Source organism: Stegodyphus dumicola, chromosome 2 (genome assembly GCF_044657685.1).
Source record: "Stegodyphus dumicola isolate Sdum_Otavi_A_Nest chromosome 2, ASM4465768v1".
Lineage (NCBI taxonomy): Eukaryota > Metazoa > Arthropoda > Arachnida > Araneae > Eresidae > Stegodyphus > Stegodyphus dumicola.
Genome location: NC_140769.1, coordinates 263,156,369 through 263,168,983, shown reverse-complemented (window position 1 = coordinate 263,168,983; position 12,615 = coordinate 263,156,369). Strand labels below are relative to the sequence as shown.

At 31.1% G+C, this 12,615-nt stretch overlaps 1 protein-coding gene across 1 annotated transcript in view; it reads left to right on the top strand.

Annotated features, from left to right (window-relative positions):
* The window catches only part of LOC118191830 (E3 ubiquitin-protein ligase ZNRF2), an 85,389-nt gene extending 79,019 nt beyond the window's left edge, over window positions 1–6,370 (top strand). The window contains exon 4 of the mRNA XM_085812108.1: window positions 166–6,370. Within this exon, the coding sequence (XP_085668234.1) occupies window positions 166–223 (58 nt within the window). The 3' untranslated portion in view covers window positions 224–6,370. The remainder of the gene's footprint in view (window positions 1–165) is intronic.
* The last annotated feature ends 6,245 nt before the right edge of the window (window positions 6,371–12,615 follow it).

Sequence of the window (12,615 nt, the reverse complement as noted above, 5' to 3'; positions counted from 1 at the left end):
TCCATTGAATAATAATAAAAATAATCAAAGGAATATACTTTACTAATAAAACTAGCCTTAATGCCGCATTCGTAGGATGACAGTTTGCATGTAGCTCTATTGCAAATTTGCTACATTTTAAATATTACTATTATTTTTATTATTCTTTTCTTTTTTTCTTTGTAGTTGTATCGATGCCTGGTTCAAAGTGAATCGTTCCTGCCCTGAACATCCTCTGGACTGATATAATTTTCTAAAGACTATAGATACATCTGTGATTCATGGCTGTACATTGTGTGTAGTTTACTACGATTCTGCTTTATTTGTCATTTTGCAACTGTGCACCTGTTTCTTTGAAGAGGAAAACTTATATTTTTGACTGAAGAAGATCCCGTTGTCTGTTGTATGGACTATATCTAGTTAAACAACATTTGCAGCCATTGATTGTGTGCTTTTCTTTTCTTTCTTTTTTAAAAAACCATGTGTATTCCACGTTGCAGCACGTTGCTGTTTCATCAGAAATAAATTGATCAAAGATATGCCCATTTACAGAAACTTAAAGAAGGTTTAGAAAAAGAAATTATTATTCAGTGTTTCAAAATAATTATGGAATTTAATGTCATTTAAACAGTTGTATATTCAGAGTTCAAATAAAGAAATGAAACAAATACGATAAGCTTTTGAGCTGCAATGGTTTTGGTCATGTAATGCTTTTATGAAATGTATTTTTTGCATGCCCATGCAGAGAAAATTCCAATAAATAAATTATCCCTATCTCATTAAAAAGGAGGAGAAAGTGATCTGTGATATGCAAAATTAACTCAAGGGAAAGGAATACTGAACGTTATTTGAAACACTTTCATTAAATGCAGTGTTCTAAAATGAAATTTTGTAAAATGCAAAATTTATAATTTTCACCTTTCCACAGGAAAGGATGCTTTTTGAATTTTCGGGTTACACTAACGTTAATTCTATAAAATTAAATTTTATTAAATCCAGAATTTTGATATTTCTGCAAAGAACATTTTAGAACCAATACTTTTAATTAATTTCATGTTTTTCTAAAGGTAATTTTACAAAATTAAATCTTAGTGATTGTAAAAGTTTGAATTTTTTTATTTCTATAAATAATAATTTGCAAAGAGTACTACTGAAATTTTTTTTCCTAATGTTATTTTGTTAAATACAAAATTAAAAATTTTTGTCATTTCTACAAATAGTAATTTGAAACCAATTCTTCTGGTTTCATGTTTTGTAATGTTAAAGTATAAAATTAAATTTAGAATTGATTCTAAAACAATGCATGAAAAATAAATTTTTTACTTAACATTTTTGAAAACCAAAGCAAAATTTTGTCTTGATATTTCTGCAAGTAATAATTCGAAGCCATGTTCATGTTTATCTTATGTTGAGGCTGTCTTTTAGAAACTTATATTTGAAAATTTAACAGATCTAAACATATTTAGCAATAATTTTATATTGTTGCCCAGCGTTATAGCCAGTGGTATCTCAGGTAATTGTAATCATATGAAAATTTAGTTGGTCTAAATTTGGTTGCCAATATAGCCTTTTATCTTAGCATCCCCCCTTTTTTTAATATAAAGATTTAAATTTTGTGTATTTTTATCGAAAGGTATGGTTTGAAGGCCTGTTATATTTGATTCATTTCTTAGATTGGTAGAATGTATCTACAAACAACTACACAAAAAGTATTTAATGATGTAATCTTTTCAAAACACTGTATATAAAAGCTGTTTATTATTATCATGTTGATACAGTGTACAAAGGTGAAAGAAGTCACACTAACATCTATATATAAATATCTCTATTTACTTAAAAATTTTTTACCCACATTTCAGAGTACCAGTCTGGAAAAGCCTTAAGTATTCTATTGATCCTACGATAATCATCCAATATAAATGTTACCAGCAATGTATGAAATGCCAGCATTCTTATAGAATACCTAGGTATTTTATAGAATGCCTGCCACTTTTAGGTAAAGTATGAAAATAATTATATACTTTCCCTAAGCATTTTATAGAATGACAAACGCTATTTAGACAAAGTATGAAAGAACATCATAATAAGGCTATTATTTTATTATATCCATTCCATTATCTGTACTATGACACTCTGTGCATACATTTGCATAACTGGATGGATTATTCTACCGAGTGCCTCCTTAAATTCTAAAAATTCTGTCATCCATGAAATCTGCTATCCAGTGCCTCATTCACATTCCAAAAATTTTACCATTCCTAAATTTTGCTTTTCATAATGTCCCTAAATTAATTTTAAAAAATTTGCTGTTAGGTGCTGCCGCACTGGCTTTGGCACCGGCCCTGATTACTGGTTTCCTTTAAACACACACAACAGGTAACAGAAAGAGAAATCTCTTTGCTAAGGATGTCATTATCGTGTTCGTTTAATACACGATCGACTATAATCTCGTGATTCAAGACGGATTTGTGATATTCAAAACAAATCTGAGATGTATTCCATACTTTGCTGGTTGTCATTTGGTATTCTATAAAATGTCAAGGAAATGTATGAAATGTTAATCATTTTATACACTGCTGGCCAATTTTAGGCATTCTGTAAAGTGTCTAGGTGTTCTATAGAATGCTGGTTTTCATATATTGCTGGTAATATGTACATATATATATATGTGTGTGTGTGTGTGTGTATAACTTAGCAAAAAATAAATAAAATGCATCACATTTTTTTATTTCATTGTATCAGAAACTCTAAAATGAAGACTTTTGCCATAAATTTAGTGTTTTTGTTAGTGAATTGTTTTGTGTAATTGTTGTGTTTATTTTTATGGTATCCAAGAAAATTACTCTTAGTTATATAATAATTGTGACATAACTTTGCCAGGGAAAACCCAATCACAATTATATCATGCATTGTATTCAGCCCTTTGCCTGTGTGGTACATCATATGATGCACAACATTGGTCTCAAACTCAAATTGTATGCAGGCCAAATGTCAGAATCTAACAGCTGACAAATGAAAAAAATTGTTAAGAAAATAAAAAAATATTTCAAATAAATTTTAAATTCAATTTGGTAAATATTTATTAGAACATACGTAAAAAGTTAATAATAATATTGCAAAGAAATAAATCAAATTTATATTTATTTCCTATCTGAAATCTAAATTTTGATTACTGTAAGAGATTTTGGTTGGTTACACTTTGTAATTGAAATATACTGACAGCTAAATATTGAATTCTAAGACTGACATTTCTGGTGTGTTGTTTATTTTGGTTTTTAATGAAAATAATTTTTCAGTTCTTTGCAGCAAATACATAACTTAGAATGGAATGCAGAATGGGTTTGGTGTACTCTTTTACATCATGTATGATATATAGTTGCTAAGCATTATGCTATGAAATTTTCATACAGCATATAAAATTGTAATGCTCTGTTCACAAACTTTCAGTTTGAATATGTTTTATTTTGATATATATCTCTTATGATGTATACGACATAATTATATCGAGTAGGCAAAATAGCAGAAATATATAAATTTAAAGTGCATTCTTTTACTTGAAATAAGTTATGCTTCATTTACTGCTTAATTATGAGTATATATAAATGTAGTTGTTTCTGATAATTTTAAATTTTTAGTATATTTATCAAACAACTATAAAGGTAATTCATATTTTGGGGCAGTTCTTCTAGAGTTTCAAAAATGAGAACTACGGAACTCTTCTGCACACGATCAAAGGAGAAATTTTTTCTTCAATCTGTCTGACTCTTGACAGTAAGCATCGATTCAACCACTAGGCACTATTTTAAATTAGATTATTTGGTTGAGATTATGCCGAGCATGACTCATGAACTTTTCTTTGAATTGTCATTATTTTCAGAAGCAGGTTCTGTCAATTTTTTGTAATCTACACATTGTTTTTAGTGTTTTGAATTTTGCATGTGAATCTACTACTGACACGTCACTGTTATATTTGAGGAAGGACAGACAGGGAGAGTTGCATAAAGTTGGACTCGGCTGTTCTGTGATGAGATCATGAGGATTAAGTTTGTGTAGTATTCAACATCGTGTATCCTTAGTTGACCCTGAAATCTTTTGTAAGTTTTTCAAATGGGGATGGGAGTTAAATGCAGTTCTGCTTCATATTTTGAAGCTTCAAAATTGACATTGGATGAGCTGCTAAATTTTACTTTATTTCTGTTCTTTGCGAATTTTATGACTGATTTCTGGGATCATGAGTCTCAAGCTTGCCTGCGGTATTGATGAACATAATGAAAATTTGGAGCTCATTAATATTGACAGCAAAAACAAAGCAATGTGGAGTCTTTAAAATGATACATTGCTTACACAAAATCTTTGGGGCCAGGACCAAAATTAACCATGAGAACTTTTAAGCAGTTCACCTTTATTTTAGGAATGTTTTCAATAGGAAACTTGACACCAGAAATGGGACATTCAGGATTTAAAAAATGCAGTATGCTGCTAAATATTGTAAACATCCATGAAAACAAAATTGGTCGTTAGACGATAGATTGGCAAATTCGTTCAGTATCTGTACAACATAAGTTACTTAATATATATATATATAGAAAAGAATTATACATATTATATAACATTAAATACAATTTTTGGAAACTTTTTAAAAATAATAGCATAATTCAACAGAACTTTTTAATATGTATGTTTGATTATCATATTTAATATATTTATGCAACAATTTATTTAAAATAACAAACCAAAAAATTATATTTATTATTTTACTTAATAGAATTTTGTTAGCATGGTATGAAAAATCCATTTTTGTTCATACATAGTGTGATGTATACAAATCTTTTCATTTTGATCCTAAAAAGTCAAGCATTTTAATAAGCTAATGAAATGTACAGTAAAATATGGTTAATATGCAGAAATTAGCCAGGCAGGCAGAGGGTTGATGTCTTCGAAAACTGCATGAGCATAAAGAAAAATATTCTTGAAATAAAATAGAAAAACCTTTGTCCAGTTATACTCTCTTAGTTGTTACTTGTCTTATTTTATGAAAGTGTTATAAGTTAATTTCTTTTTCAATATCACATAAAATTTTTCATGCAAAAATCATTTACTGCTGCACTAGAATTGTATTTTTTTAAATTTTGTCACAAATGTGTTGTGTGATGAACTTTTGATTTCACTTTATTTATCACGAGCAACAGTTCAAGTCTAAATATTTTATGAATATTTTCCTATACAAGAATTTAATCTGATTGGTTATTAAAGTGCATAAATTGTATAATGGTACTGTTGCAGTTAAACAGCTTTTCAATCTTCACCTTTTTCTTTAATTTTGAGTATTTAAAATTTTAGTAAAGTAAGCCCTTGCTGAACACAAAGGTTACATTATCATTACATGTGATTACAGCAAAATCACATTTTGCAAAGTTAACTTTCTAGGAGGAAAATGTGTTAAGTATAATTCAGATTAAGAAAATATGTTAAAGTTTCGTGGTAAGGAGTGCAAAGTTTTTCAATACCTTTTATAGACCATCCTCCTCATTTCATGTGGGTCAAACTCTATTACAAAATCAAACAATGCCTTTTTTAAAAATTTGTCTAACTTCCTGTATTTTAAAGGCACTTTTATCTTCTTTATTATGACTGTTTTTACTGTCTGTCGGTCTTTCGAGATCATTTGGTTCTTCGTTCTTCATTTCTCAATTAATTCCTCGACATCTCCTTTCTGTATCTGAAAATGCTTCACTGCCAATTTGCTTTTGCACTTTGTATGATTTCTTTGGCTTCATTTTCAGTCATTCAAATCCTTTAAAATTGTTGATACCTTCTGGCTGGAGCTGATGTTGATAAATGAACTCCGAACTGCATTACTTTTTAATATGCAAACTTCCCGAAATCCTAGCATTAGGCAAGTTAAACAGAAACAACTGGCATAATGCAAATTCACGTTCAGCAAGGGTTTACTGTTTATAACAATATTTTTTGAATAAGTAAAAAATAGGTACCAGAATTTTAAGCAACTTCTTCACTTGAATAGAGTTTCTAACCTGTATCTTTTTTTTTTTTTTTTTTTTTCTATTAAGGTTGTTAAATTTTCATTAGTTGGTAAATAACAGAAATTACAGTTAAGAAGGAAAATCAGTCAGTTTTATGTATATGCGAAATGTCCCTTTGTTATATGTTTACTATTATTTAAATAAACCAAGCAGTATATTTTATTGCAGTTTTTTTTATTTAATTTAATATCAGGTAGTTATTATTTTGTGTGAATATTTTGCTTTTATTTCTATTTGTAGTCATATTCATGATGCTGTGCAGACAAAGTTGTATATTATTCAAAATGAATTAAAATTGTTATAGAAATAACTGTTTTTGAATATAAATAAATTGGAATTCACCATGATTAATTTTTTTTTTTTTTTTTTTTTTTTAACTAGAGAAACTAGAATTCTTTCAATGTAAAAACAAATCTCTTTTTTTTTAATTCATATAATTGCCATATGAAAGAGATAGATAAGTTTCAACAATAAAATACTTTTTAAATTAGCAATCATAACTAGTTAAAGTGTGCGGCAGTTTTTTCCTAGTCCTGTTTTCAAATTTTCATGAAAAACTGATAAAGAACTTATTTAAATTCCACTTACGTTGTTCTGAGAAGTTGTTTTAAAGAGAAAACAAACATGGCGCCATCAAGTAAGTTTAGTAAGAACTGGTATTGGGAACACAACAGTGGTGACGTAATTTCAAAATTAAAACTGTGTCAAAATATTAATATTTATTTTTTTATAAAAAAAGTTATAAATTCCTTGCTTAACATGTACTCTGCTAATAGCAGAAATGCAAAATGAGCAGAACACTGTTATAAATGCCCTGAGGGTGTAACCCTTGGGATGGTTCTTCTAAATCTTATATAGACAGTGAGGTTCCTCTTAACAGCTGCCATCTCCCAGTTTTTCCATCTCATCTGGTTGATCACCAGATCTCCCGAGTTTTCAATGTTTAGCTTTTACTAAGGAAAATGTTTCTAAACTATAGGTGAAATACACTGAATTAGTGAAACCTAATTTAGGCAAAATCCATTCCACCTTCTCTAATGCTTTTCAGTGTAAATATATTTTTTAAAAAATTTTATTCCATTTGAATCATTTTTAATTACATTTTATTGATGTTATTAAATTTTTCTTGCTGTATTTCATTTGATCCGAGTTGTTTTAATCTACTGCAGACATTTTTAGTTTTTGTATGAAGATTCAAGCAATGTTTAATCAGTTAATAATAGTATTTAATTTTATTTTACTTCAATATATGGTAAATTATGAAGTTTATCCACCTAAATACTATGAACATTAATTATTAATTTTATTTATCATCCTACTTCAAAATGTATTAGTAAATAAAGGCCTACTTGGAATTTTTAGTCCATATAAAAAATCAATGCGTAGCATATATAAGCAAATAAGAAAGCGTAGCAAATAAGAAAATTATGAAATTAGCCAAAGAACATTATAAAGTGAATTAAAGTTGGTGTGGAGTTCCTTTGAAATGATATTGTTATGTAGTGTCCAGTTTCTGTCAATTTTTTTCGCAAAAATCTTACGATTTTCAGAGTGGGCAGCTAGTTTTATGTTTGAAGATCAAATGAACAAAACTTCATCAAGATTGGAATGAAAATTGGAATTTATATAAAAGACAAACATGTGGACGCTCTTCCTCATTTATATAGATAAAATAATTCATTATTATTCCTTAGATGTCACACGTGTGGAGGTCGCTCTGCGATTCCGCTTGGCTACAATAGCAATATATCAATCTTCCGCGGGGTTTGTAACCCTTGGGCGAGCAGTTACGGGCCTTAGGACAACTGTCTGTGTGGTTTGGAATTGTTTCCATAAACATCAAACTACAGAATGATGAACGGCGAAGAAAAGAGCAACATCTGTGATACACTGTCCTGCTTCAACGTGCCCCACAGCACGCCAGCGCTCAGAATCTTCCATTCGTCTTCTGGAAGTCATAGAAACACATATGTCTTGAAAACAAATTGTACAAATGTTTTAAACACCTTCTATCAGCACTTGCAATCAATTTCTGTAACCCTTCATAAAGCTGGCTTCTTATAAGACTGCCTTTTTTGCATATTTCTTGCCATGAAAGCGCGATCGGCTGTTACCTAACATATTTGCATACTTCCATCTACCTCTGCAGCAAATTGCATACTCTTCAATTCTCATTAGCTTCCGGAAATTAGCATTTTCCTCTCCGTGCTTAACTTTTAGAAGTGAGTGCATATTGTACTTTCAACGCATGCATGGAGAACAATTATTTTCTTAATAAGTGGAAAACTGCCAAAGTGATTCTTCTCCCCAAACCGGGAAAGGATATTTATTACCAGGCCGGGTGGGTTCAGACCCATTAGTCTTCTCCCAGGATTTGGAAAAATTTTTTAACGCATTATACTGAAGAGAATGGAACCATATCTTAGCAAGATATCCCCCGAGCAATTCGGATTCAGGAAAAATCTCAATACGACAAAACAGCTGGTTAGACTTACTGAATTCGTCGGAGGAGCCCTTCACAACAAACAGAGCGTGGCCTTACTCATGCTAGACGTGGCGAAAGCTTTCGACTGCGTCTGGCATGAGGGGCTCATTTATAAACTCATCTCTTTAGACTTCAATGGTGACTTGATATTGCTCATTTATTCCTTTATTAAAAATAGAAATTTTTATGTGAATATTGGTACTGACAAGTCTGACTATAAAAGATTAAATGCTGGGGTCGCACAAAGTTCGATTTTAGGACCCATTTTATATATATTTTACACAGCTGACTTCCCTAGAATCTGTACAGATGTTAATTCCTTTTTAGGCTGCTACGCTGACGATACGGCGCTTGCGAACAAATCTATGAATGTGGATCATGCTATCAGAAACTTGCAACGTGCCATACCAGAAATTGAAGAGTGGTGCAAAACGTGGCGCATCGCTATAAATGCGCAAAAGTCCCAGCTGATTATTATTCGTAAAAAGATCTTACAAACTCCCATCACCAGCAAGCTTAAAATCTTCGACGTGGAAGTCCCTATAGTCAAGTAAGCTACCTATCTTGGCATAGTACCAAATAGCACTTTCAGATGGAACAACCATGTTTTAAAGGTTCTCAATAAAGCACATGCTGTTATTAACAGTTTATCGCCGTTAATAGGCAAAAATTCCAAGCTGGATCTTCTTTGAAAAAGACATTTGTATATGGCGATTATACGCCCTATTATGTCATACGCGTCCCCTGCGTGGGCAGCTACCACGGATAATGACATAAAAAAATTGCAAATACTGCAAAACAAATATCTGTGCATCATCACCAATGCCCATCACTTTCGTTCGAATTATATGCTCCATTGAGACCTTAAGATTGATACAGTAGATAAATTTCTACATAAGCTGAACTCAAACTTTTTCAACAAGGCTCTTATCTGCGAGCATCTGCAGCACTTCAGTCTTTGACTATATTCCTCTTAGAGAAGATTGCAAACTCAGATCATACGTGGCCCACCTCACCCGTGACCCTAATTTTCGACATAATTTGCAGCATTTTTCTAATTCCTGTATATAGTGTATATAATTTCATTTTGTATTACCCACTATTAAGTTTTATTGCCTTTTATTTTATGTATCTGTATTTTCATATGTATACCTATCAGATGTATAAATAAAATTATTTTGTCATGTTATTTGCATTTTTAACCGCCTATGCATAACGAACAACACTTCTCAGATTTCCACCCACGTTGAGCCTCTCCTGTCTTCTGTGCTCATCATTGCTTTTTTCTCCGTCCTGTGATGCCGGTCACCCCCTTCTAACATCTCCATACTCCTGCAACCCGTCCGGACATTTCCACATTCTACGCCCATGTTGGCACACTTATCAAGATCTGGTGACATCGCGTAATTAACAGCGACAGTTCAGCATAAAATATATTGAATGAATGAATATTGTACTTCATTTCCTGTATTTCACTAATTTTGCATTAGATCATTAAAGGCTGCTGGAGTGTTCCTAGTAAGAATTTTGTTTCTGTTTGGGAAATAAATTATGTTTTTATACTTAATGAGGTTGCATGCTGCTTCATTAAAATACAGGAATCTTATTTAAATAAGACATACGATGCGCGATTTAATACTAAAAAAGGAGACATTGTTGCGTGCGTACGGTTTCATAATAGATTGAATGCACAAGGTCGATAATAGGTTAATAAAAATTTATTTTTATCAAAAGAAATATTTCAGAACTCTGGAATTTTTCACAGAAATATTCGTACAAGTGCTCACAGTATCACACGATATAATCAGTAGTTACACTACATACTACTAAGAATGTTAAACACAAGTAATGCAAAGTGCATCTGAAGATAAAGTTAATTTGTATTTATTTCAGTTCAACAGAACTACAACTCACATCAACAATAACTAAGCACCAGGCGAGCAGATGCTCTCTCTTCAACTCTATAAATAATGCGACAAAATTGGACCATTTTTGTGAAAAGTGGTAATACGAGTTTCACCTCATTCTTTATTTCGTACTTTCAGCATATGTTCTTGATGCTTCTTTCTTTCAGAGCTCAGAATTCCTTTGGAAATTAATGAAAACACGCATTTTTAGTTTAATGTGCTTTCAACTGCAGTCTGGCACACAATAATACATTCTATAGCAACAGTGACATTTTGAATATCACTAATTTTCTGAATACATATCCCGTTCTGCTACTACGGATAATCCCTTAGTAGGGGAAAAGTATCACGCTGTCCTCCTAGAGGAAGTATGTCATCGGATGACAATCATAACCTGGTCTACCAGCTGTTAATAAGCTGTTTCTCCCCATTTTGGCGTGTTCTCTGAACAATATCCTACTTTTCGTTACAAATGAGCAACATAACAAATGGGTGAATGCAAAATATAGTCAATCAGGTCATTTAATCTTGTTTAAAAGTTTTCTGACGATATAACCTGCCATATAAACAATAATGCTATTTGTATATTCAGAAAGTCGCGAGTAGTTATCAAGAAATTCATCGTTTGCACTGTCAAAATTCTCATCATCATCTACAAAATTATATAATCTCTCAGCTGTTATACTTTTAAATGCTGTTTCAGTCACTGATGGTAAAACAGTCAGACAAGGTAAAAGCTTTGTATTATCCTGAGATGTAACATTGGCAGACTTGCTTGATTTTGTCATTGTGCACTATATATGCAGCACGAAACTGTTCTGCAGATGGATTATTGTTTCAATCACCTTGTTGGCGAATATGGGGGAAAAAAATCTCTAGGTGATCTTAGCTCATTTTGTAAGTAGCTATATATTTCAATTTATCACTTAAAACCAAGTCTTCAAAAATACCTTTTAAGCTTTTTGAGAGGCATAAAAATCCAATAACAGGAGTTTTACGTTGTGTTTCATATAAATACTTACCAGTTTTCAGGTCTTTCAGTTTAAGTAAATAATTTTTACAGTCTTCTAATAAGGGTTCTCAAAAAGTCTGATTGGAGATTTTTAAAGCTGCTTTTGAGCCTTTTGATAATGTTTTTTTTTTTTTTTTTTTTTTTTTTTTTTGAGTTACATACATCAAACAAATTATTTATTTTCAAGAGAAACTCTACAGTTGCCTACACTTCACAACCTTGAAACTGCGGAAATTTTAAGAAACTGTTAACATACTCGAGTGCTTCTGCAACTGATCTACTAAATACTTTAGCAGCTAAAGAAACTTTCATTTTATTACTATAAAAATTCAAATGGAAAGTTTTTAATTTATTTCCTAAATGTAAATCATTCAGCATTCTGAAGAGAATTTAAATTCTGAATTTACTTCCACTGAATTAAATTCCCATTTTCAGCCATTAACAAGCCTCCCACAAAAACATTACGCATTAATTTTAGCATATGACATGCATCAGGTATCAAATATACATTTTTAGAGGGATCAGCTGGATTAGCAAAATATGGTTTGATACTTAAAGCATTTTGTAATTTTGCACCTAATAATTCAGCTGCTGAAAAATTTGTAGATATGCCATCAAATGTTATGGATATTACATTCACATTAACGTCATTCAGCATATAAATAGCTTGTCTAATCAAGTTTGCTTTTTCATCAGCATTTATGCTATCAATCAAAAAATAAGCAACTGGAATTGACCATGGTACATTGATACCCACAATCAAAAATACTAGAGCTTCTTTAGCTTCAATAAGCTGACTCTTACTGATATTTTTATCAAATGTAGCATACCCTAAAAATTCTTTACCATCCCAATCTACATGCTTTCTTATTGACATTTCATCAAATATAAGTGCTACATAACCTTCATAATTTATTTTATTAATTCTTTCTTTTATACTGCTATAAAAGAAAGAATTGCTTTAAAGAAATACTGCTATAAAGAAAGGTTTCACTGTAGAGCTTCTGTAGTGAAACCAGGGCATCCATTGATGACATTATACCATCTTCTAATTGTGGTTGTGATGGCATTAAAGTCTGCCTACAATATTCATAGGCTTTTGGAAAATAAAAAAAAAGAGAAAGAGCAAAAAATTTTAATTCATTGCCAAACGACTTGGTCTTCTTTTTCAATACCTGAAGACTAAGT